The sequence below is a fragment of the Xiphophorus hellerii genome, chromosome 2 (genome assembly GCF_003331165.1).
Source record: "Xiphophorus hellerii strain 12219 chromosome 2, Xiphophorus_hellerii-4.1, whole genome shotgun sequence".
NCBI classification, from domain to species: Eukaryota; Metazoa; Chordata; class Actinopteri; order Cyprinodontiformes; family Poeciliidae; genus Xiphophorus; species Xiphophorus hellerii.
Genome location: NC_045673.1, coordinates 18,744,608 through 18,771,558, shown reverse-complemented (window position 1 = coordinate 18,771,558; position 26,951 = coordinate 18,744,608). Strand labels below are relative to the sequence as shown.

Here is a 26,951-nt window from a genome sequence, read left to right as displayed (position 1 = left end):
GGTCTACTCCTCCTCACTCCTCCACTCCTCTTCCTTCATTCACAGAGAAACCTCTGAGCCGAAGCCCTTCTGCTTCCTGGATGGACCCTCAGAGCCATTAAGCTGATAGCTCTGGATGGAAACCGAAGATCTGAACTGCTGGGGGGGGGAAGCTGCCATGAACTTTAGCTGGACTTGAGGAGCTTCCAGAGTGTGAAGGACTCAGAGCTCGGAGAGAAGGATCCAGTAGGTGTCGCGTGAAAGGAGACAGGACTGATTTAAAAATTGCCTCCAGTTTTTTAGGCTTTCGCCCCTGGACCATGATGAGTTCAGACGTGCGTGACCTGAACTCCCTGCTGCCCTCGGTCCCACCGGGTTCCAGTCCGGGCTGCACAGCGCTGCCAGTTAGTACGGCCCCTCAGTGGGCTCCCGTCCTGGACTTCCACACCGCCGCCTCCCCTTATCCTTCCCTTGCTGCTCCCCACTCCTCTCTGGGGCCCCATTCCTTTATCAAACAGGAGCCCAGCTGGGGAGCCACAGGGGACCCCCTCCACCACGACACAGACCCCCACTGCGGTCTCAGTGCTTTCACTGTGCATTTCTCGGGTCAGTTCACGGGCACCGGGGCCTGCAGGTATGGGGCAGCGTTTGGGGCCCCTCCTCCTGCTCCGACGGCACCCAGCCAGCCTACGCCCGTGGCGGCTCCCCACCACCACCAGCCCCCCAGCAGGATGTTCAGCAACCCGTCGTACCTGAGCAGCTGCATGGACACCCAGCCAGTGGCCCGCAACCAGACAGGTAAAGTAGGACTGCAGGACGAACGTCTTCCCTGCTTTAGATTCACTTTTCACTCCCTAAATCCACTGATGGAGGTTCACAAGTGGGAGATTCACACTCGTACATGTAGACAAAGCAATTCAAATCGAGGGGAATTTTTCACAAATAGACTCGTGTTGATTTATCCTTAGCATATAATTTAGTTCCTAAATTATATCAAGTGACTTTGAATAAGCTCTGTTGCCATTAGTACCGGGGCGTCTAGGTTCACTTTTTCGAAGCACATAAAAATGATCTAGAAACCCCAAACAAAACAAAACCACAAATATGATACAGTGTGGAGAAAATAATGGAAAACTCTATTTCCGTGGAAGCAGCGTGGATCAAAGCATCACTAACCGAGGGTGTTGCCGTTAATGTTTGACCCTAAAGAGAGTTGTCTTGCAGTTTGCAGCAGCAAAGCTTTTGCCCTGCGAGTTTTTTAGTCCCACGAGAACATTTACGCTGAATTTACATTTAATTTATGATGATTCCGGTTGTAAAAGCCTCATAAAATTTGTCAGCTATTCGAGCATCATTTGGTGAAGCTAGGTTAGGTCTTTATAAATCCTTTTTTTTTTTTTTAAGAAAAAAATATCCTACTTTATTGTGAAAGAACACATCACAAATTATTTTTCAATCGTTGAACATCTCAGACTTATCCAGAGTTTATCTTTTATTTTCCCAGGAAAACATTTCACTACGGGAGTCGGAACAAGCTTCACAGTGTTATCGATTGCTCAAGTTGCTCAGTTAGATTTTTTTCAGATAGTTATTTTACATTTGACAAACTCTAAATCGTGTCGTCTTCATTCTGAGGTCACAGTTTTTTGGGGGGAAACTTTCTCCTCTTTGAACTTTTTTTTTTCTTTTCTTTTAAAACTCAAGCATCTTCCAAGCATGAGATTTGACGTTGTAAGACTACAGCGTGAAGCACATGGAATGAAAAGATTTATTGGGATTTAATTAATAAAAATGGCAAATTAAAAAATTCTGTCGATAATTAATGAATTAAAACTAAATAAATCAGGCAGCAAAATAACTGTTTATTCATTATAATTAATAAAGGAATAATATTTGTCACTTGTAACAATTTTTAAGCTTAATTGTAAAAAAGTATTTTATGAAAAATGTTTCATGCCCATTTACGCTTGATGATGCTGTGCATGGTAGTTCGTTAGAAGTCTACTGTAATTTATATTCTCCTGCATATAATTTTTACTTAATGTCATCTGCAGGTGAAATTGATTGACTATGTCTGTATTTCTGCTTGTTTGAGTTACCAGGAGGAATTCCATATCAGATCAAATAAAACTGGACAAAAGAGTCAGTAAATAGCTTTGCTTCTTTTTTCTAGACTTAGGCATACATAGATAATAATAAAAGGAAAGTCCAACTCTTTAAATCATTTTCACGCTGATTTAACTTTCCTTTGCAGATCTAAAATTGAAACAGTGCTTGTAAAATTAAATCTAAAAAGGAGGAATAAAAACCAGGGTCCGTTTGTCTAACTTCTCACTGAAAGGAGAGACTCTTTTGTGTGTTGACGCTCGGCTGAGTGATTCCTAATTCATCACTTCGACTATTAGAGTCTGGCATGTCTCACATCTCACAACGGATCCACGTGTGTCTCCAACAGCACAAAAACGCTCTAGATTTAGAAACACGAGCCAATTTACAGATTTACCTCATAAATTTTTTTTTAAAAAAAACAGCATCCCGTAGATACGATGCAAACACGCCTATAGGTTAGGTGAAGCTCATTGCATCAAATTACTCATTTCTCCAGCTGTCGTCACCTAATCCCCGCTCCTCATAGGTGAAGGCAGGATAGTTAATCTGTTAGTGATTAGCCGGCAGATTAATTAGTAATAACATGCTTTCTGAGCAGATAATTCAGGAATAACATTATTATCAAAGAGCCGGGCCGACCCCCTAACCCGTTTTATCTGCACCCTGCTGTGGCTGGTTGAGCACATGCAAACAAACCAGCCAACAGCAGGACCCGGGTCACACAGTAGAGCTCGTATCGCTGAGGGGTCACACCGGGAATTCATCATATCAACATCTCTTTTTCCATTTCTAAATGTTCTTCAGGAATGTTCCATCTTCTTGAGCTAAAAGTTGGGAATTCTCCATAAAGGAGGAAAAAAAAGAAAAAGGGGAAAAAAAAAGCAGCATTTTCAGCATTTTTGCTGATGGTGAATAGCTACTCAACATGGGATATTGAAGCGGTCTAAATCTATGAAATACAGTTCAAGTCTGTGTGCAGGAGGTTTGAAATCATCATTTAAAGTCTTAATCTCCTACTGATTTTGAGGGGCATTCCGTGGGGTTTTCCAGACTTTAGGTTTTCCAGTTGAATACAAACTGACCTCACCGCTTGCCACCTCGGTGCTGGACATCAAGGAGGCAACAAAAAGTATCGGAATACATGCGCACACATCACACACACACGCACACACACCCCTTCACAAGAGTCAGGGGTGAGTGGAAGATGAATGGAAACGTTTAATTAGGGTTCTTTTTTTCCCTCTTTTGGTCTGCTCACCCACTGACTCAGAGAGTGAAAGTCTGTGAAAGTGCTGCATTTTTAATTAATGAAACATGCATGTCAGAGATAGTGTGTGTGTGTGTATCGGTGTGCATGGGAGTGATTTATGAGATCTAGCAGTGCCCTTTAGGGGTCAGCTGGAGTCATGAGTCAGAGCCGGTCCAGGGCGTCAGGCAAGGATCTTCTTAATGCCAGGAACCAGTTTATGTGGGTGCTCTTTTTAAAAATTATCTCAAATTTTTACAAAAAATTTCTAAAGCTGAAATCTATGAATGCACAAAGTTACATAAAAGTTAAATATAATGTGTCATAATAAAAGAATTTAATGTTTGCCAAGTTGCATAATAAAGTCATTTCTGGCAGAAGTTGAGAAACAGAATGTGAGGTTTTTTCTCAAAAACACATTAAGTTCACTCCCTCTGTTCAAATCCAACTTGCGTCACGTTTTAGAAGCGTTTCCACCGGTTAACGGCGTTGAGAAAATGTTGAGTTGATGTGTGTGTTCACTGCTTCTTCTCCACTGTAGGTTACAGCACGGTGGCGTTCGACGGGGCCGGTAATTACGGGCACACTCCTACGCACCACAGCTCACAGTTCTCCGGCCACTCCTTCAAGCACGAAGACGCCCTAACCCAGCCGAACACAATGGGTATGTGCATGTCTGATTACATAAGGGCTACAGTGTTTCAGTCTCTGGAAAACACCAAGGCCTTCGTCTGAAGCTGAAGACTTTTCTCATGTCTTTTTCTTTTTTTTTTTTTCAAAGACACATTTCACATGGTTTTATTCTTGCAAGGTAAAATCTGGAAGAGTCAGGTGGAGGAAATCAAATTATGTGGCGAGTTAAGTGGCTTTCATAAGAGGCTTTTGGGAGTTATTTGACTCCAGCAAATGCGCCACTTATTAAAGTAAATTCATTACACATCTGAAAAAACTTTCAAGCATCTGGTCATATGAAAAAATACAATTACTACCCTTTGTGGTGAACACTTAGAAGTAACAAAAATCCTACCGTACATTTAGCGATTGTTTACAATGTATTTTATTTGACATGTTTTAGGACCTTGAGTGCATTATGATTTTATGAAATTTAGTTTTTATAATACACAATACCTATGCTTTTTACACTGTTTTTATAGTACAATGAAACTTTCATGTAGACTTTATGAAACGTCAATAACCAACAAATTATTTTATTAACTACAAAATTATATGCAACATTTGTGTATTAAATATTAGCCCAGCATTGCAGGGATTTCTGCCTTAAAAAAATACCTGACATTTAAATTTGTTTATACTTTAGTCATTCCCACTGCACTGGTTCAAATAATCGCCATCAATATTACCTTTCTTTAGAATGAAGCATCGTTTGCAGTTTATGGCTTTTTAAATTTTTGCCGACTTGTGAATCGAGCAACATTTCAACAACATGTGCCAAACGTGATTATTCCTCAGGGTGCTTGTGTGAATAGTGACCCACTGGGGAAAAAAACAAACAAACAAACAAACAAAAAAAGTTATGCTGATTGATTTGATAAATGAAAATTACAGTAAACACAATGTTCACCTTCAGTATCCACTTCACCCAGAGTTGATACCGATTTGATATTATTATTGTTATTGTTAAGCAACAAAGAGTCAAAGTCTGCTTTCATTAGACCCTATACTGTTTGCGTACATTGAGCCCCCGTGTGAGAGCAGGGCCGTGCATTTGGTAGCCTCTCGGCCCTCGCCCAGGGAGTGTCTTGTCCCGTTTTCTGACGTCTCTGCTGTGACCTTGCCTGTCGGAGGTATAAATCAGCCACATCCTGACTCGCAAACTCCCTCGACTCCTTCTCTCATCTATTCTTTCATCCACCCACAATCTAATCCCTCGCCTCTGCACGTTGTTAGTAAACATTTAAATGTGCGAGTCTGGCGGAATGAAAGCTGCAATTTCTGGCAAATTCTCATGATTAATCTACTTCCTGAAAAACCAGGATGATAAAAGCGGAGAGACACTTGGGAACCTGTTAAGTTGCCACAGAAAAATCGTCAAGAAAGCGCTTCATCCTAAATCCACCGTTCGTACCCATTTTTCACAAGGTCTGATGAACAAGTTTCCAGAAAGAAAGCCAAATGCTGAATTTCTGAAGCGCCATGTGAGTTACATCAGCTTTCAGGGAGCTTGTGGTTGTTTAATCTTTTCAGATGCATTTTAACTCATGAGATCTAGTTTTAACAAAAGTTAAATAATTTCCTAAATGAAACAACCAACTTGAAAAAAAGAAAAAAAAGCTAAAACAAAAGAATATCTTTGGATATCATAAAAAATATATGTGATACATGAAAGAGGAAGTGGCAGTTCTTGTAAGCTGTAAGCTTGTAAGAGTGAGTTTTTCTTTATACATTAGGGATTTAATTTTATATTTTTATTTTCAGCATTACACTTGTCTCAATCTTAAATGGTCAGTGTTAAGATGACTTTGAAATGACTCTTTAGCTGTGGTTCTACTAATTACGCTGGGGATTTATGAGTCTCAAACTGTTTAAAATAATCTCATTCCAGTTCAAATGTAGATTTGGAGCTACAAGTAATCGAATGCAGATCAGGTTCAATTAAAACCATTAAAATAGATCTTTAGTTCTGATTTAGAAACTCCTATTAGGATTCTAACTTCAGTTTCACAATGTAGAGCCATGTTTCATTTATTTGAATTTATTTTATTTTATGAGTGTGTGTGTGCGTGGGTGTGTGTGTGTGTGTGTGTGTGTGTTTTTGAAACCGTTGATATTTTTACTTTAGAAAGTTGTAAATAGGTGGTGGCTTTGTAAATAGAGCTTTTTAACTCTCTTACTGAACTTCTCATCTAATTTAAAGATCAATGTACCCCTCTGAATAGCCTTCTTCCAGGTTTATTTATTAAATCATAAGTTGGGCGTTTAGGGACACAGGAATTACTTGAACTTTTATGATAATTAAAAAGAGGCCATGCTGTGACTGAAAAAGCAACGTGCCTCGTCCTGACATAGTAGAGGTCTGACAGATTCTGAACCCTTCGTACCAATGCGCACATTTAGTAGGTTCACTTTTATTAAAGACGCACATGGGGTCATAATAAAAACAATTAAATAAACAAAAACAACAACAACATAGAAATATAGAGAAGAAAGCACATTTCAACTTCTGATGGAGCTCCAGTCTCAGTTAGTAGTTTCAACATTTATATCAGCTGACTTGTGACTGAATGATACACAAACTTTGCAAGTTGAGCCAAGGACTTACCTCAATAACCACTGTATTATTTTTGAATGTTTCTTCTAACAGTCACTGTAAAGCTGCATGTGACAATCATATATATGCTTACTCTAATTTGAGAAACCAACAGTTCCATTTATTCACTTACAATTACTAGGGTCATTTAAAAAAACACACACTTTTAGAAGTATGTTTACTGCACCATAATTTTTGCTTTTACTTAAGTACGGTAATATTATAATAATAATTATGATTTTACCTACTTGAGTGAAATTGATGGATCCTCAACCCACTGTGAGTAGCTTCACTGAATGAAGAGCAAACATGTTTCAATCAGCCAGATTTATCTTTAAACTACCAGAATTTGCACATAAAATTGTTTCTCCATCTGATAACATCATCAGTTACTCACTATTTAAGTAATCTTTTTGTGAAATACTTTTTTACTTTCCCTTGAGTAATCTCTTGGATGATAATTTCTTTTACTTTCAGTTAGGTAAAAATATATAGAAGTAGGGCAACTCTTACTTGAGTACAATTTCTGGATGCCAGTACCTCCTTTGAGAACAGTTGGTTCATTATTCTTAAAAAAAGAACAAATATTCTTAAATGTGCAGGGTTCAGATTGAGATTCCTCAAACTACAACTCTGAAGGTGTGTTTTCACACAACCTAGGTAGTGATTTTCTGTCTCTGACTGTGTGGGTGTGTTCCAGGTGAGCAGCAGTATCCCGTACCGCCTCCCGTTTATGGCTGTCACACACCGTCGGACAGCTGCACGAGCAGCCAGGCGCTGCTGCTGAGGAACCCCTACAACAGGTAACACACAAACATTTGCCTTCTGCACCTCTACGACATCCCAAACACCCTTTCCAAAATATATTCTTAGAATAAACAAACAGCAAAAACTGAAGCTGGAAATAACTCTGGATCCATTGTTGATTGTTTTGGTCAAACAGCAGTAATTCAGTGGCAGGTAGCAGGATGTAGCTCTGAACAGGATGTTCACCTTCTGGACAGGTTTGACTGCCTCTGTGGCTTCCTTTTTAAATTTTGTGTTCCTTCCTTTGGTTTCCCTTTTCTCTTCATTTAGGATGAAACACAATATGTGAAAATTCTTAAGTCTCTCCTGCATTGGCAAATGTGATTTCACTAATTTTATTCATAACTAGGTCTGTCCAGGGATATTTTCTTCTGTATTTCCACAAGTGGTTTGATCACTTGTCGGATGACTGACGGCGTTTTATATCAGGTGTATAATTTTAGATTGATAGTAATATCACAACAGTGTGACTCACTGTGAAGTCTTGGCATAAACACAGATGCTCTGCGGAGGCCTCAGAGGTGTGTTTAAGAAACGTTGGGTAAGATTGAAACTAAAATTAAAATTCATATTCATATTATAGATCCTTAGTTTTCAGATGACTAATCTTTCAAATTAGAATTGGAAAAAATGTCATAATCTACAGGGTTCATTGACATATAACCCAAATGACATGCAATTGCAATTGGAAAGGAATGTTGTTCCATAAAGTACCAGTTCATTTTGTTTGTAAAACCATTCGAAATCCTTGCATAATTTTGCCTCTACTTCATAATTATGCACAACTTTCTTTCCATCTATCAGATAAAATCACAATAAAATTTCTTTGAAAATTGTGGTTGTAACAGGATAAGCAGGATATTGTAAGATTTCAAAATATTACAACTGATGAAGTTGACTGAACTGTCTTCTCTGACAAGTATTATAGTCATCTGTCCATTTTGTACTCTGCCCACGACCGTTCATCGGCTTGGTCGAGGGATGGATGATTTATATGTACTATGTACTTATTAGTACTCAACACTACTTCAGTTGTATGAGATTTTTAAAGGCGAGATACATTTATCGCCTCTCAAGGAAACTAAAATTATTTAAAAGATATCAGTGAAATGAAAGCTCTGTATGTAAAATACCCAAATAGCCAAGGAATGTAAAAAATACATTGATAAAATAAGTTTTTGACTGCAGTAAAAATACTTTTGTTCAAATAAGAATTCTATTTTCCATTAGGTTATTTTCTATCCAGTTTTTACCTAGTAAGCTCAGTCAAAAACTTGATATACTTCCCCTTCCTTTCAAAGCTCCTCCAAAGGTTTCTGTAAAATACTGCTGCAAATCTACTGCCCGTCTGTGCAGTTTGGAAACGAAAGACCAAGAGTTTTACTTTTCTAATGTTCCACAATGATAACTTTGGCTGTAACTACCTCAGACAAATTTCTGAACTTTCGGGCTATCCAGGTCAAAGATGTAATAAAACATGGGGTTGAGGCTATGAAATTAATGAGCAGTACATTTTTAGGAGGCACACCTCCTCATCACACGCTCCCCAAACAGTTTGTTGTTTTGTCTCTAAATGAGAAATTCTTTACATGCCACTGATCCGATGTTTTCTGTATATGGAAAACGAGGAAAAAAAAATCCCTTTCCTGGGGATGAATACTGAGTCTTCAGAGCCTGTTTTAAGGGAGAAAGACTGTCCTGACTCTCCTAGACTGAGGTTCTTCTTTGTCATAAACATAACTGATATCGACACAACACACACACCCATACACACACACACTCATAAACACACATGACTGGTAAGGCTCATGTGAGTGAAGTCAGTGGTCTAATCTTGCAGCCTGGTACCATCAGGCCTGTATTTACTCTCCGGGCCATCAGCTTGGAACAACATGAAGTGGAAACATGCACAGGGCTTATTAATCCGAGCAGAGAGAGAAAACGAGAAGCTCTCTGGCTTCTATCAAAGTAAGGAACAGAATGAGAAGCCTAAAACTGAGCAGGATGTTCTATCAATTAATAAACAACAATTTATTGCCAAACTACCCAGAGGTTTTTGCAATATCAAAAATGTGGTGCTTTGCGAACTTTGTGGTTTTGATGGTGACAACTCACAACCTTTCCAAAATTATCAAGCCAGTTAAGTGACGACATGGATATCGTTCAAGACAAAGACCTTTATTTTTTTAAAGTCAGTATCACTTAACAACCTTGCGGGAAGCTGTGAAACAGTCAACCTGATATCATTCTGTCATTTTAATCATCAGTCTAATTTTTTTGAAAGAAAGAAGGGAAGAAAGGGAGAAAGAAATAAAGAAAGAAAGGAAGAAAGGAGAGAAAGAAAGAAAGAAAGAGCAATTGTTGTCTTTTTGGCTACCTCCAAAGAAAAGTGTGTAGCCTTCATTACTTTGCAGCAAGATGACCTCAGATGCAGCAAACTACTGCTAAGACATTTTGATAATCAAGAACTTCACCACAAGAGGTGACAGTCCAACAAGCTTTTCCTAACGAGAGGGACTCACAAATCGGACTTACCACCGGAGCAGAGTTTGCTCAACAGTGTCAGCAGGTGGGTGTGAGTAAACCTGCAGCAAAAAAAGACACTTGAAAATAACAAGAATGAGAAGGATTTTGAGATAAGTCTGGTGCATCCAGAACTACATTTGTCCAGAGAAGAAAACGGGAGGTCATGAGTCCTATTTGGTTCAAGCAATGGAGCATCTTGATCCTCCAAGTGCCCTACCATGAATAAAGAGTGAGATAGAAACCACCTGACAGAGCAACTCTTTCCAGGCACAGTTTGTTTTTCTTTGTTTCCAGCATTGTGTCATAGGGCAAAGGTGATAACAAAGTGACTCGCAAGATCAGAACACTGACATTTTGAGAAACTGCCCAGATCTTAACTGCAGTAAAACCCCCTGGAAAAAACAGTGGTCAACTACAAACTTCAATAAAACATGACTGACTGGGACAGCATCAGTCAGGACTGAGTCCAAACATTGGTATCCGAGACGTCAGAGAGAATTGCAGAACCTGTGAAGAAGGATCAGCCCTGAAAGTATTGACTGTTTGCATGAACTTTATGTATCTGCTAATAAAAGCCTTTAAAACATCCGATACAAGTCTCATGTTGTTGTCAAGCCTGTGTAGACGAAAGCGTAAGGCTCAGTAGCGGCTGGAAAATGTTCAACCATTGGACCATTCAGTGTCCAATGGTCAATGGACACTGAAGCTATAATAAAAACGCTTCATTTAATATGGTTTACTTGTTTTTGGCGGTCATAGATACAATGTTTTTTGCTTTACTTACTGACGCATCGGTCATTGAGATGTTACATTCTGACAGCAAACCATGGAGATATTTATTTTTTAAATAATTTGTAGACTCTTTGTTTCACATGTTAAGCTTATGAACCAAAACGTAGACCTAAAAGTAACATCAGAATATTGCAGGATGGAAATGAAATTGACTCATATCTTTGTTGAATACGAAAGAAGCATACTTACAGAAAACAGTGAACTTTTATGAACTTCACTCTGTTTTCTTTACGAAATACAACAGGAAATCATTTGGATAAAGAAACACTTTTATGTATTTTTGTAAAGAAATGAAAAGAATGTGCATTTCTCCTCTGCAAAGCAACCGGATTTCTGTGGGGCAAACTGTGTATTCAGGACAAATGAAACAAAAAAAAACTTTAATAAAATGCCTGTCAACAGTATAGGAGGTGGGCTTTTATCCATGAGCAACGGAGACTATAAATAGACCCATTATTTTTTAAAAGATGCTTTGAATCATTTGACTCAGATCTTGCAATATCTCAGCAGAAATACTTTCAGCATCTCCTGGCTGCTTGCCTGTCTGCTCTACTGTAGAATAATAGCTCTGTAATGAGCGAGGTACCAGGCACCACTTTACCCCTATTCAACCTGCGCTGAACCTGCAGCTGCTGAGGGCTATAAATCTACAGCTTGGAAAATACAGAAATTGTGCGTGCACATATTTGTGGACAGTCTGAGTGATAATCATGCAGTCTGTTATGTCCAATAAAAAAATAGTCTGGTATGCAAAAACGTAGAAATTATTAGCGTTTAATCTCCGGTCTTTCTATACCAACTATTACAACGGCAAAACAGCTTTAGCCTCTTGATCAGTAGCAGCTCACGAGCTTTTCTTCTACATTTTGTCTTTCCTCCACAGCGGTGACAATTTATATCAAATGACCTCTCAATTGGAGTGTGTGGCATGGAATCCTGTCAATACACTGGCATCCACCATTAAGAGGTAGGAAATTGACAACCGCTTTCTTTTTGAAAAAGCCAAAATTAGTAAACCCTGTGCTGAAGAAGCCAGCGGCTAAGAAATCAACACAACTGCATTTAGATTTTGTGTCCTTTTTGGTCCTGCTATCTACTTCACCTGACTTTTATTCACAAAGCAAAAAAATGTTAGACAGCTGCAACAATGGCCACCAACTTCTGCAGCTTTTTGCATCAGAAACTTTTTGTATTCACAGCGACCAGGACAACATGATGTTGACTATATCCATCAGTATTTTTGTCTTTGAGTTACTGACTGAAAACCCAGTTCTTGTATGTGTTTCTACAGCTTTTTCTGAGCTTCCAGGACAGTTAGAGTTAGGAAGCAGGTCCCAGTGCAAATCTGAACCTTAGTGCCTGCAGTGTTGTGATGAGAAAATGTGCTCAGTGGAATTGTGATGATATCATCGAAACTCGGAAGCAGTGGTAGTCTTCGATATGGATGAAATGGCAGCACAAGCACTCAAATTACTTTTCTGTTGCTTTTTTGTACCACATATAAGTTTAGGAAAACTGCTCTAATAATCTCTAATTCACAGCTTCCAACTCTACGCTTATTAAATAATTATTTGTTTTGCTTTTCACACGCTGAAATGAAACTGTGGTCATTTTCCAGTTTGGAAACTAAAATAAGAATCACCTCCTCAGCATGTCATCATTCATGCAGAGGCCTGGTAGTGACGCAATGCTTTAGTACGTACTGTATGTGCTGGAGGTACTAGCACATACAGTACAGTACAGTAATTAGAATTAGGGTTATAATTCATTAAACTTGTAGTTATTTTCTGAGCAAAGAGAATCTCTTTGTAATGTTTTAGTCTGTACTATTTAGTCATGCCTAAATAATTCAAAATTTATTGTCAAATGAAGATAAACTGAATGAGGCAAAATGCAGTTTTCATTTGTTAAAGGTACAAGGCCATCCAAAACGATCTGGTTCTGTCTGAAAAATTAAATACTCCCTAAAACTAGTAGCTGGTTGTGAGTCGCTTGAAGGAACAGAATCAGTCGATTACAATGAGTTGGATAATAGATTGGAAGAATTTTGGCTCACTCTTCTATACAGAATTGTTTTAATCCTGGTAAATTGTAAGGTTTTTATTCATAAATGAATCACAAATGCCCCAAATCTGTCAGATTTAAGTTTGGACCTTGACTAGGTTGCTCCAAAATGTTTAAAAATGTTTTGATCTGTTTAGAAGCGGACTTCCTGGCGTGATTTGGATCATTATTCTGTGCTTTAGCTTATGGCCATAAATACCCATCACAGATCGATGATGATCTGAAGCAGCAAAGCAGCTCCAGCATGTTTGACTGTTAGTTTGATATTCTGTTTCTTAAAAGTTTCAGTTTTTGCTTTGTTAATCTGGGATGTCGTTTTTGGGAAATCCAAAATGGTTGCTTTTTGGTCATCCACTCCTGGAACGGTTCACCACTTTTCCATTTTTCCCCTCTATATCTGTAATGACTATCCCTGATTTATCTCAAAACCTTTGAAATGGTTTTGTAAAAATGTCCAGACTGATAGATGCTCCTGCCTTTGTTTCTCGCCTCTAATTGAATTTATTTGGGGCAAGTTTAGGATTTTTTTTATCCTGCTTTGTGTTGTCAGGCAGGTTCTGTTTGAGTGATTTCTCGATTGTACAGATCTGTTGAAAGTGTGATTACTGTGGAAAGAAAAGGTCAAAGACACTGAACAAATAGGAAATTAAACTTTGCTTTTCAGTCATTACTTCTTTTTTTTAAAATAGTTTTTGGAGAAATGTTTCAAAAGGAAAATTGCTGGCATTAAACTTGAATTAAGGATGATTATCAACGTTTTTAAAATCCCTGGTTTACATTATTCTAAACATTTGTTTTCTTCAACTGAAATGCCCTTAATTGTTTCCAGATGTCACAAAATGTCCTGACAATGATTTTATCTGCAACACATAAATAAGAAATAAATAACATTGTTGTTTGTGTACCAGTGGTTACCAGTTAATTATAATTCATGTGATAATAAGTGAGATTCCTTGAGTCTATTTCCTTCTAAAATTAGCAGAAGATTATCAAGAATAAAGGACATCTCTGTCTTTTGCTTACTGGGAATATTTTATGAATTGAAAACTTGTTTCAGAAAGCGCCTTCTTTTTTCTGCTAAGCTATTTTTCCTAAGCCAAAATAGCTTAGGAAATACATTTGAAATCCCTCAAGTGTCAGCGTCCAGTGTTTAGAAAGCTTTCTCTATGAACCGCATGTCAGCATGACCTTCAGAGCCTGTCAAAGTCTGTGCCGCTTCACAAATGCCTTTCTAGTCTGAGCCAACAGGCATTTTTCATAGTTAACCAATAAATGTTTTTGTGTTTTAGGGGTTTTCGTGTGTTTCCACTGTGAGAAAACGGCATTTTCATATTAAAAAGTGAGACATCAGTATTTTTTTAATTGGTGATTCTTTAGATTTCTGCTGCAGATCCAGCTGCCTGTTTGGGCAGTGATGGGCAGCAGGCGACAGGAGAGGGAAGGGAGGCTTGAGGGAGGATGAGGAGGAAGAGGATGGAGGGCAACCAGAGGAGGAGACGGTCAGCGGAGATAAGGAAAGCCAAGCCAAAGAGAAAGACGTGAGGAAGAGGAAGCACAGGGGAGTTGAGGCTGATTCCAGGCTTTAAATATCTCAGAAGTGATGAACAACGCCCAGTGTTTGTCCATAGATGTAAAGTGAAACTAGAGATTGGATATTTTAAATGATGTCTACTGAATCATTGCTTACTTAAAGAATCTACGAAATAGCTGGTGCCTCACTTACTGGCACCTCTGATGTTAATATGTTGTTCTACCCCCTTTTGCCAGTAGATCAACAATTAGTCTTAAACATTTCACAAGGCTGGAAACACAGAGAGAGAGATATTTGACGATTCTTTGAATGATCTGCTCAGGTCCTGAGATCAAGACTGAGTCTTGATTTATTTATTATTTTCTCTTCTCTTCAGCTCACCTCTCTTGTTTTTATTGGATTAAGTTTATGGACTGCAATAACCAAGGAAGAAAATGGATTTTGTGAACTTTTTCTGTGTTGATTTCTCCATAATCTTCCAAAATACCAATTGAAAACACAGTTCCAGTTTTCTAGTACAGGGCAGAAGTATTATATTGTTTATTTAATCATTTGCTGTTTTGTATATTTGAAACAGCAAATGATACCATTCTCTCTATACCTCAGCTTTATACTTTGATAAATAGCACTCCATCAAGTCAGATTTGGGAAGTTAGTTTCCTGTACACCAAGTCCAACTTAGGCAGTGATGGAAGTAAAAAACCAAAAGAAACCTTAATGAGTGATTGAGAGAAGAAAGCAGAAGCCCTCAATGTTCTACAGCATGAGATCCACTTGTCATTTTTGTGATTAGTAGAAAGTTCAGCCTCAAGCTGATCCAAACGTTTGCCAAGAAGAGTGTAAATGGACCCCAAAGAATGACTGATTCAAAGTCCTCCTGCGGTCGTAGTGGTCACTGACGGCTCTAATGGTCCTCAGTCTGAACCGCCTCTTGATTTTGACTTTAGAGTGGAATATGGAAACATGTAGCCGTTTTCACATAGACATTTCCTGACTTTTGAAGATTGGCACGTTTCCCCTGCTGGAAGGCATGATGTTTTGTTGTCTTTCTTAAGTTGAGGAGTGGTGAAAGGAATCAATCCTTTGTGTCACGCCATTTTATACCTCAGGGAAACAAGAAATAGATTACCAATTGAAGGTTCTGGTCAAGTGATCAACTTATAAAAGTAAAGTACAAAGTAAAGAAAAGCTGCTCCAGTTTTGTTTGTTTTGTAGAAATTTTAGGGGTGTAAATAATAATGGCAGCAATGATCCACCAGTTGGGGCTGAAAGCTACAACATGTTGCCCTAAGTAACGTTTTCTTCATCCTACTGCAGATGCTGGACTCTGACATGCAGGCAGCATGGCAACTGGTGTTTCAGATCTTTGGACAGAAACACGTACACAGTTAGCACTATTTCTGAAATTATCTTCACAGTAAGACTTATATTCTCCTGGATGTGTTTCATATTTTCATCATGCTTCTCAGAACCTACGGTTCAAATGCTGCTCCATAAATCCGATCCAATGAGCCTAATGTTTTAACCCACTTTTAACTAAAATGAAATACTGACATACTTAGTCATATATAAGACAAGGATCATGCAGTTTAATCTAAACTCTGCAGGAGTGTGTCTCCTCCTCTCCCTGGGAAAAATCAAGGGAGACAAAGAGGACCTTATGAGAGCTCGGCTGTATGGCGTTCATTCCCTCTGCAGCAGCACAGTACTCCCATCCTCCTTCTTCAGTTGGACACACTGAAATATAACACATTTCATAGACAGGAGCTTTCTGTTTGTCTGTGTGTTATCATAAGAAGATACGAGAGGCGACACAGGCAGCTGTGTCAAACAGAGCAGGCTTTGTTCTGCGCTTTCAGAGTGAAAACTGCAACAGCAGGTTTTTCTATGAGTGATAAAAAATAATGAGAGTCGATTATTAAAGGATCTACAGAAAGAATAGTGTGAGATAGAATATTTGAAGAAGCTTTTATGAGGAGTTATAAGGAACATTTCGAATTATTTACTTCTTATTTTGGGACAATGGACGACAATGGCAAAATAAGCTAAATCTGAAAGTTGTGGGTTTGAATCCAGGGAAGGGCACTTGAGCACCGAACAGCAAGTTATCAACAGATCTGAGAATGTGACTGTAGTGTACAGCATCTGAGCAGAACGATAAAGTATAAATTTACCATTTTATTTAATACTAAATATAATGAAAAATATTCAGAATTTTATGTTCTTAATATGCATTAAAAAGACAATTTGTACATTTCTATAGCCTGCTGCCACTACTACAGAAACCCAGCCTGGGGTCTTTTTGCATGGACTTCCTGTGCATGCCTCTCCGGGTACTCTAACTTCCTCTACAGCCCAAAAACTTGACTGTCAAGGTTAAATGGTCTCTAAGGTGGTTATGATATGGGTGGATGTATAAATGTTCTCAAATTTCTTGCTGGGTTTTTATATATGTAGATAATCAAGTGGCTGCATTCCTTAACCAGCATTCAGTCATTTCGTTCTGCACAGGCCTGGTAAGGAGCCTTTCATTTGATTCAGTGGAGAAGTTGCAGGATAGCAGGTCTCCAGGACTGGAGCTCTGCCTCATGTCAACACTCCTGAATGAATTGTGTCACTCATTACCAGACTGTGTTGGAGCAATGACAGATCTAAAACCTGCAGGGCACTAACACTTGAAGGTTGTTACTGGACTAGGGTTAGGGTCAAGGGTCAATGCAACATGTTGCAAAGCTAAGATCTTTTAAATCTGGTTTCCTAATGAGCTCACTGTACTACAATGGACATACAGACTTACCAGATCATAACTTATTACAGAACTTGCAGCAATCCCTACCTGACGCTTTAATGACAATATACACAACATCACTAAGGAATGTTTCTGACAACTTGTTGAATTTTTGCCATGAGGAACTGAAGCAGTTCTGAAGGCAATAGGATACATGTGTCAAACTCAAGGCCCAGGGGCCAAATCTGGCCCGCTGTAGCTTTTTATGTGGCCTCCCAGACTCCTAATTACATCAAGAAGTTTCTCCAGTTTCTCACGACGTTCATACATAATCAGCAGATTTCTAAATTTTTTCTGATTTTACTGCATATTTTCTCAAATTTGGTGAAAAACATTGGGTTTAAGTGACTGCTGCCTCTTCCTTATGTCACGTTACAAACCGTGGCCAAAGGTCACATTTAACATCGTACATTAGCGCAAATATCGTAAAAGTTTCTTACAAAGATTTATAAATTGGCACCACAAAATCTGCAATTTTGACTGCAAAAAAACAAGAGATTCTGGAGGAACAGCTATTTTAACAGTTTAGTTGGTTTTATCAATACATTCTGGCAAACCGGACCTTTAAGAATGTTCATATTTTTAATATGGCCCAGAATTTAAATGAGTTTGACACACCTGCAATGGGGGGTTCATTCTGGCACCAGCTAAGTGTACCCAATAATGTGGCCGCTGAGTGTATCTTAAAGATTTCCTTTTCCTTAGGTCTCTATGTTTTAAAGTCATGTTATTTGCATGTGGATGCACTCAAACACATCAGACCATCCTTTAGGCAGCTTTAAAGACTTCTAGGTCCTTTTTTTTTCTTCTAAAAACGACATTGAAACAGAGACACCACAGAAACAACTACGTTAATGGGGTCCTAAGAAAATAACAGTGAAATATTACCCGCATGCATGAAAACAAGTTATATCAAGAGTTAACTGTGGTCTGCGATTTGCATTAAAGGCTGTATGTGACGGGTTTTGAATAATGTTCCCTCCCTGACCTTATCAAAGCTACACACAATGAGTGCACTCAGTAAGACAGTGCTTCATGCTCTACCAGTCTGCCAGTGTGACTTAAATTTGCACTAAATTATGTTGTTGATCTTGAGATCTGCTTTACATTCAGTTTAGTTGTCCACATGCATGCCTTTATAAGGACAGGTTTTGATTGCCAAGTTTTTTTGTTGAAATTTTATTGACTGAATAGTTTTTGAGTCTTCAGGCCACTGCGGCACAAAAACGTTCACAAACTTTAATTTCTCGTGGATATAAAGCTGATGATGGCCGTCTGTCTTTGTGTGTTTTCAGCCATGCACCGGGCTACGACAGTGACCCCAGCACCCCAATGGTGTACAGCTGCAGCACACAGTACCGCATACACACACATGGAGTCTTCAGGGGCATTCAGGTGGGACTCGCACTGCTGCTGCACTTTATTTATCGTCAACAGGTCATCATCTGGTCAGCTCTGTCTGCATGCGGTTATCCTGCACCTTGTTTTCTAGTTCATGTTTAGTGTCATATTGAGCATGATGAAAACTTTGCAACAGGCAGGGGGGGAAAAAACACACAACAGGACTGGTAAAAATATATAGTGTCTTAATACAATGAGCAGGCTGTGCAAGGAGAAAACACTGATATGCAGCAGGACATGTAATGGACATTTTACATGCACAGAGGTTTTTTTTATATATATAACTACATTTGCAGTGGAGAAACACATGCATAGAGTTAAAACTGTGTAATGATACAGTCTCCATACGAGGATTCACATGTTAATAAATCATTAGATTTTAATTATCGTCTGTCAACAGCTCCAAAGGACAGGGAGCAGGAGATTCTCCAGACCTGCTTTTACTCCACTACCAAGATCTTTCTTTCAGGGGCCTGTTTCATCCGTCATCCTGTTCCTTCTTCATTCTTTAGGGTCCACCTCAGGACAAAAAGTATAAACAATAGCTCACTCCTGTGCCCCTTAAAGTATAATTTAGAAGCTGCTAAAAGGTGAGGTAACAGATTGACTTGGAGCACAGTAACGTTAGGGTTTAAGTTTTATTGCAGGGATTACCCAAATTCACAGTCACTGCCAATGATAATACAGTTGAGGCCACAGAGTTGTTTTCTTTTGTTTATTCCACTTTGTGAGTATTTTTTTTTATGTGACATTTTTTTTTATTACTCTATAAAGGTTTAAAACAGATTATTCAAATGTTCTCAATATCAATTATAGATAGTTAATTCAGCTATATGTGAATTACAAATATATATCTATTAAAAGACATTCATACTGTGTTATGAAAAAGGAACAAATATTAAAAGAAGGCTATCTAAACCAGATAGTGGTGGAATGAAAATATAATTGGCCTTGTTGTTAAATCGTACATAAAAAACAATGAGACACATTTTCTGGTCTCAGGCCAGACCTGGGGGTAAAAAATTACTTAAACAGAACCTGAATGAAAACATGAAGTAAGCTAAGGATCTCCAAAAGCAACATAGCATGTCAGATTAGCGAGAAATTAAAAAAAACAAAAAAACACAGAAGAGAAACAAAGTAGTGTGATGATCTGAGGGCTGCTTGGCTGCTTCAGGAAATGGATGATTTGCTGTAATTGATTGAAAACAATTAATTCGGTTCTGTGTTAGGAAATCCTCAGTCGTTGACTCTAAGCTCAAGCATTTTGGTCGTCCAAATTAAAGGTTTTATTGTGGCCTAGTTAAAGTCCAGACTTAAATTCAGTAGCGCTTTTGCGGCAGATATTTAAACAGACTTGCCATTGTTAAAAATCATCATAAAGACCATGGATATAAAAATCATAAATTATAGTCTTAAAATGCAGTTAAACCAGAACTTAAAATATTTAAATAATTTATCAATTCCTAATTAGTTAAACTGTGTATTCTATTTATTTTTTGTGACCAAGTCATGTAGATTCAGCTCTTCTTGTATCCGCAGATGCTGATAAAAAGTCAAAGTTAAAAAAAATCTTTAACTTTGACTTTAAAGACTTCAAACATTTCAATTCCAGATACACAGCATTCTAGATGCTAACAGTGCTAGCATCTGCGGCAGCCATTCTATCTTCCTGGTCATTACGCTAAATGCTGAGGAAATTGAAAGCAGATGGCTGGAAGCAGAAGGAGACGGCGGCGGTACGGAGGGAGAGGCGGAGAAATGGAAAGTGTTGAAGGACTGAAGACATTTTGAGAATAGAGAGATAAAAGAGGGTCATGTTGTGTGTGTATGAGTCAGGATAGAGGATGTTAAATTGTGTTATTCTCCTCCAGTGACGCCTGAAATGAGGAGTGGGGTTCTCTGAGAGGGGGTCTGCCTAAAAGGCGTGACTAACTGCTCCCTTTGGGATGCAGTCATTCTGGGGTCATTTTACTGCTAATTCCCATCTCATGAATATATGACTATTTCATTGTAATGTTCCCCGAACAGATCACAGGCCCCTAATTTACACGCCGGCTATATTTAATAGGCTCTTCTTTTAATTACATGTTTACTCCTTTGGTTATTGATGGCTCCAGAGTTTTGGTTAATTTCACCTTTTTGCTTTTTTCGTGGTTACAGGACATGCGGCGGGTTCCCAGCATCGCTCCAGCCATAGTTCGATCAGACACCAGTGAAAAGCGCCCGTTCATGTGTACTTATCCCGGATGCAACAAGCGCTACTTCAAACTGTCGCATCTGCAGATGCACGACCGCAAACACACAGGTAAGAGCAGCAAAAGCATAAGAGACACAGTTACATTAATTATCGGATTTTATACAACTGAAACTACAAAACTACTTGCTTCTCTTTTCTGTTGCGGCTAGGAAATACTTTTTATTTAGAACATTTGGATAGCTGTGTTTTCTGTCTCATCTGATGCAAATTGAATTACAACATAACTATCTGAGGAATATATTGTATGACATATTGATAAGGCCAGGATTCCTGCCCCACTTTTGTATTACCTTCTACAACAGCGGTGTCCAAACTGTGGTCCGGGGGGACAATTTTGGCCCTTGAAATAATTTTGTGTGGTCACTAACTTCAATTCATCAATGACACAAATTTGAATCCCCCGCACCGGCAATGGATGGACGCAGTGTGTAATTTTCTTTGGGGCGTTACTTTCAGTGACGTTTTTTAAATCTTTTTAAAATGGAAGATGTTAAGTAGTTAATGAAAAGTAGACCACAAACATCCAACAAACATCCAGCGACAATTAGTCAAATAAAAACTTCCCACTTTTTCAGAGAAAGAGTAACATCATATTTTTTCTAGCTTATCAGAATAGACAAAAAAAAGAAAGAAAAATTATGAATTAGGAAACTGCATATTATTTCTTTAAAAAAAATTAAACCTGTGACACCCTTTTAAAATTTTGGATCTTTAATTATTTGTTTTTCTTGTTGTTCTATTAAAATAGTGCATGCTTAATTTATTGGTAAATTTAAAAGGTAATAAAAAAAATCACATTATTTTTGCATTTTAATTGAAAAGAAATTTAAATAATTCCCAAAGTACTTTGAACTTTCCAAATTTGGTCCAGGTATCCAAAGGTTTGGACATCATTGCTGTACAGTAATTAGCATCTGAGATAGTTAAGTGAAGAACATTTTATTGTCATTGCATAATATCTCACCAAGTTATTTTCTAAATCCTATAATCTAACATTTAATGAAAATGTTCTTCTTTCTGGGTTTTATTGTTAAAAATGTGTTAAAAAAAACTTTTAGAAATTAATTGTAATTGAAATAGCTTTGTAATTTGTACTTAAAGATAGATTATAGAGTTTAAAGTATTTTATTTATTAATCCATGACCACCTGTGTTTATAAGGTTTAAGTATCAATAAATACTAAATCAGTTCATTGAGAATTAATAAGGTCAACATTTGTAGAACATTTCTCATGCAGACAGGATATTGTTGTACAAAGGTTAAAAACGAAAATGATGCAAAGAAATAAATAAAAATGGCAAATCAAGCAATTTGCTATTTGCAATCATAGAAAGTAAACATAGAAATACAAAACTAAAAAGATTTATATCAATATATATGGTAAACAAAATAATACTAAATAAGAATTTGATCAGGTAAATAAGTAAAATACAAAGTAAATTATATGCATAGACAAATAATTAAGAAACTTCAACTGAGTTTTTGATTCACTTTTAATATCATGGGAGTCTTAACCGCTCTTTAAGATTGTATGTGTGTCGTTCTTCATAAGTAAGGAAATAAACACAGCTACTTGCCTAAACTTGCCCATTTCTACACCCAGTCAGAAGAAGGGAAGAGAGTAAAGTAGATCTACAAAGCTTGCTGCTAGAGAACCACTAAGAGTTGCATCAAGTCAGCAAGTTCATGAAAAAAAAAACCTTAGACACCATCTACATGCCAAGCATTACAGACCACCATTTTTAAACTTTTGTATTCATCTCTCAACAAATACGTTGGACATTAGTCAGATGTTTATGTAATCCATCAGCAATATAAAAAAATTGATCAAGAAGTAAACTATGATTCAAACTCTTCTACTCTTTTTTTTTTTTTTCCAGGGGAGAAACCCTACCGGTGTGACTTCACAGACTGCGGCCGCAGTTTTTCCCGCTCTGATCAGCTGAAAAGACACCAGAGGAGGCACACAGGTTCGAGCCATTTTGCTTACACCAGCCTCTTTGTCTTTGTTCATTTTATTTCTAAGCTTTTCTTTGCTGTTTTTGCTGTTTTCTTTGCTCATTCTCATAGAGCTCATCTCTGCTCTTTGCATGACACCAATCTTATGAACAGTCAGACTGCTTTTTTAAAAAAAAAAACAACAGAGATGCTCTTTAGTGAATTATATCAGATAAAGTTGCTAAATGCTCACCAAACTTTGGAATGGCTTCCCTGCAAGCCTCTGCTCTACTGTTTTTTTCTGTCTCCCTTTGTGTGTGTGTGCGCGCGTGTGCGGGTGTGTGTGTGTGTGTGTGTGTGTGTTGTTGTTGAATTTTTGTGAACGTTTTATGACCTGTTGGTGTGTTTGAATGTGTGCGCATGCTTATTGTACATGTGTTTAGGAGTTAGACCATTCGAATGCGAGACGTGTCAGAGAAAGTTCTCTCGGTCTGACCACCTTAAGACACACACACGGACTCATACAGGTAAAACAAGTGCGTAAAACTTTTATTTTTCCATTTCTTCTTTATCCATTTGATGTCTAAATACATGTCAGAGACCTTTGTGAGAGAGCTTGGTGTAATAACGTCACTCTTCGTTTGTCACCTTCCCCATCCTCCTGTCTCAGGTGAGAAGCCGTTTAACTGTCGGTGGCCGAACTGTCAGAAGAAGTTTGCCCGCAGCGATGAGCTGGTGCGGCACCACAACATGCACCAGAGGAACCTCAGCAAGCTCCAGCTTTCCATCTGAGTTGCGGTTTTAAACATGCAGCTTACTCCTGATGTGAAAGTAAAACTGCTGAGTGTCTGTAGAGTCAGGTTAAAGAGTTACAATTTTAGATTTCAAAAAACTGTCTTACAGTTTCAGAATCTCAACAAAACTGTCTGCAGGCAAATGTCCTGGCTTTTCTATGTAAATGTCATGTAGATAGGAGTACGGTGTGGTTTGAAAGTTAGTTTGGAATTACAATACTGTGCAAAATTCTTCAACCATCGAGAATTTCTTCATACTCTGCTTCCAGCGTGTGGCATTTCCTTGGACTCTTAAGGTTGTACAGATTATTATTTCTCAAGGATTTTTGAAGGTCTTTTTAAAGTTTTATTCTGTTACTTTTGGTTGACTTTTCTAAAGGCAAATCAAGATTTTCCCATCCCTGAAGGTTTTTTTTAAAAAAAGGCGAGAAATGACCAAAAACACTGCAAGAGCTGGTGCTTGCTTAGCACCAGCTCTTCTTGTTTCTGCCACCGAAAACATGTACCATGTCACCATAGAACCGGTTCTGCGTTAACAACGAGTCTTTACTAGTCCAGAGGTAATAACTGTGACCACTTTGTTTAAAATGTTGGTTTAAATGTTAATCAATGCACTGATTTTGGGACATAAGAAGCTTGTTTATTCAGTATTTCCCGTCGCATAGTGGCAGCAGGTCAAGCCAGAGCACAGAGTTGGGCTGCTAATTTTATTTAAAGCAACAGTTTGCAACCAGCGGTTCTGGAGCCATTTCTTCCATTTTCCATTATGGCTAATAACTTCAATGATTAGTTGACCTAATGTTAGTTACTAACATATTATATCTATGGTCTTAAACATAGATATAATTTAAAAATGCAAGTTTTAAGAGTTTTTCTGTTTTTTATGGAATAATTGGATTGAATTAGCACAACAGAAAGTACCGGTAATATTTTTAGATGTTTATTTGTCATTAGGTTGAAAACTGTGTTTTTTTAACACATAACATTTTTCACAAATGTCAACATCCCATTGAAGAAAATGTATCCATCGCCTTTTTACATAAGTTGTATGTTTTTTAAAAAAAAGAAAAAAAATAGATGTAAATTATGGGAAAATTCCTAGACATTTATCAAAAGCTATATATGTTGTTCTTTCTGACAAATATTATGAAAGGCCAAAAGCTGTAAATGAGTTTTTCCTCAGCTGGACTCAAAGCAAAAATTCCCGTTTGGATTCAAATGTTTGTAGATCCCTGATTTAAAGAAAAAAATGTTTGTAACATCTCATTAGAACTAATTTCACTAAAACTTGGCAAAGAAAAAAAAAAGATAATTCTTGAAATGGAGAGTATAGCTCATGTTGGTCATTTCTGATCAGAACATTTCTTTTGAGTTAAGCTGGGCATGCAGACATCCGGATGCAGGAAAACCGATATAAGTAATGGGGTTTGTGTGGTTAAACTGTCTCCAAGCGCTGCAATCCTCCACAATAATTTAGAATACAACAGAGAGAGGATCAAACATTCACTGTGCTTCTAGTGCTAAACCAGGGCTGATGCTAGAGCTGTTTCTTTCCTAGCTCCAGAAAAACAGATGTCACTAAGTCAGCTAAAATTGTCTGGTGGAAAAACATCTATAAGTGGGCTTTTTTTTCGTCTTCATTTTTCTCTTTTTTTTTTCTTGCCTTTGGCACCAACTTCCAAATTGAAGAATTTGTAGTGTTAAAATGATCATTAATTCTCAGCAAACAATGTGAATGATAGCACATTTGTTTGCTTCAGCTACTTCTGTGGGAAAAACCTCTTCTACAGAAGCAATGGTCATTTCACGCCTGCGTTATTTTCCACTTTTGCAGTTTTACCTGTTTTGTACCTTTCAGCATAGATTCATACCCACCTTAGGGAATTTATTTTTACTGCTGATTTTCAATAATTTTCTTTGAGCTGCTTCTACTCTTCTGTAAGGAAAAAGCGTTACTCCCATAAGGAAGTTTCTCATTACTGCTTTGGTTTTATCGGGCGGTCATCATCCATAGAGAGTAAGATGAAATCTTACCAAAAATACCACACAATTTAATACAATTATTCATCCTCTTTGAGAATTTTTATCATTTTTATGATTGCTAATTTTTGCTAAATATTTACCTACAAAACTTATTGAACTGTAATGCATTGGTTAAAGAAAGTCTCTAAAGTTTGTTGACAAGTGCAAATTGGATAAATTTGGACAAAAAGGCAAAAAATATCGCTACTGATCATTGTTCCAAAGACTATATACACTTGTTTATTTTTCTGTGCCCAGAAAACATCTAATGGCAGAAAGCACCAACCCTAAAGCTAAACTGTTTCTTCACCTCAATGAAATTAATTTGGTTTCATTATCAGCTTAAACTTAGAGATCATCTCAGATCGTCCCAATTGTCCGAATTCATCAAATTTATCAGAAATGTATCCAGAAATGTTAACAAACATTCACATCATATCATAAAGGGTGTGTGTCCAAGCTCTTCGCTACATAGAAATATATTTTTCATAAGTTTAGTAACTTATCTTTGTTGTTTTTCTCAACAGGAAATGCCCATACATACTTTATTACAAAAAAAAGTTGCTTTTTCACAGCATCATCTTTTTGGAAAGATGATTGAAAATCTTAATCCATTTGTGTTTATTGGGCAAAATCTTCATAAATGCTTTCACCGTGATGGCATGAAAAATGTGATAATATCTTTTGGAGATGAGGTCAAAGCTTTATTGTCCATCTTCTTAGCACCTTTTGGTTGTTGCAGATATCTCTGATGTGGAACTACTTTGTGAACAGTGGTGGTTTTTGATATGGGCAACATGGGCAGTTGCCCAGGGCGTAATTAGAAGGAGGGATGGGGGGCCAGAAACCACCAATGTTTGGGAAGGTTTATTATTTATTGTCTCATTGCGGACAACAATTGCTTTCACTGGAATTATTTGAAGGTGAAGAGGTCTCACTCTGTCTCTATGTAAAAAAAAAAAACATCTTTGCTTTCAGGTTACTCAGCTACACTTAGCTTTTAATTACAAGTGATTACTTCTTATCTAGTGTTTGCAGATAGAACATGCAGAAAGATGCCTCTAAGGTATTTATAAAGTGACCTTTTTCATTTTAAGTAATGTGATTTTTTTTTTTCTAACTTGTGTCTGTGGTGTGTAAATATTACAGAACTTTGGCTGCGTGTTCAGGCTTTAAAATATGTCTGCTGGGTCGCACTGGCTCTGTGGCCGAGTCGTTATGGTTGAGATGTAAATAATTCTTCATCACCATGGTAACTGAGCTTTTCCATGGAGGAAAACATGTAACTTAAATGATTTCTTTTTCTTTAGTTGGATCCAGGAACTGTTGTAATGTTCTTTCTCTGAGCTGAGTTACACAAAAAAGCAAATATTGTTGAAATGTTTTGTATCCAGAAGTGTGAGATAATAAACTAATGCCATCAGTA

General features: G+C 37.7%; 1 protein-coding gene across 4 annotated transcripts; it reads left to right on the top strand.

The window, feature by feature from the left end:
* On the top strand, positions 1-26,951 carry wt1a (WT1 transcription factor a). Of its 4 annotated transcripts, none has more exons than XM_032551093.1 (9): positions 1-777; positions 3,876-3,998; positions 7,303-7,405; positions 11,611-11,694; positions 18,406-18,505; positions 20,675-20,819; positions 22,652-22,741; positions 23,153-23,236; positions 23,380-26,951. In XM_032551093.1, exons 1-9 carry the CDS (start codon positions 300-302, stop codon positions 23,499-23,501), a joined length of 1,329 nt encoding a protein of 442 aa, XP_032406984.1. In that variant the 5' UTR covers positions 1-299; the 3' UTR covers positions 23,502-26,951. The 4 variants fall into 4 exon arrangements, with proteins under 4 accessions (XP_032406984.1, XP_032406974.1, XP_032406967.1 ...); XM_032551083.1 differs by having other exon boundaries at positions 23,153-23,245; XM_032551076.1 differs by lacking the exon at positions 11,611-11,694.

Coding starts and splice junctions, on each gene's coding strand:
- wt1a (XM_032551083.1), top strand. CDS start 300: ATGATGAGTTCAGACGTGCGTGACCTGAACTCCCTGCTGCCCTCGGTC. Junction 778..3,875: donor AGTGGCCCGCAACCAGACAG/GTAAAGTAGGAC, acceptor TCTCCACTGTAG/GTTACAGCACGGTGGCGTTC. Junction 23,246..23,379: donor GACTCATACAGGTAAAACAA/GTGCGTAAAACT, acceptor CTCCTGTCTCAG/GTGAGAAGCCGTTTAACTGT.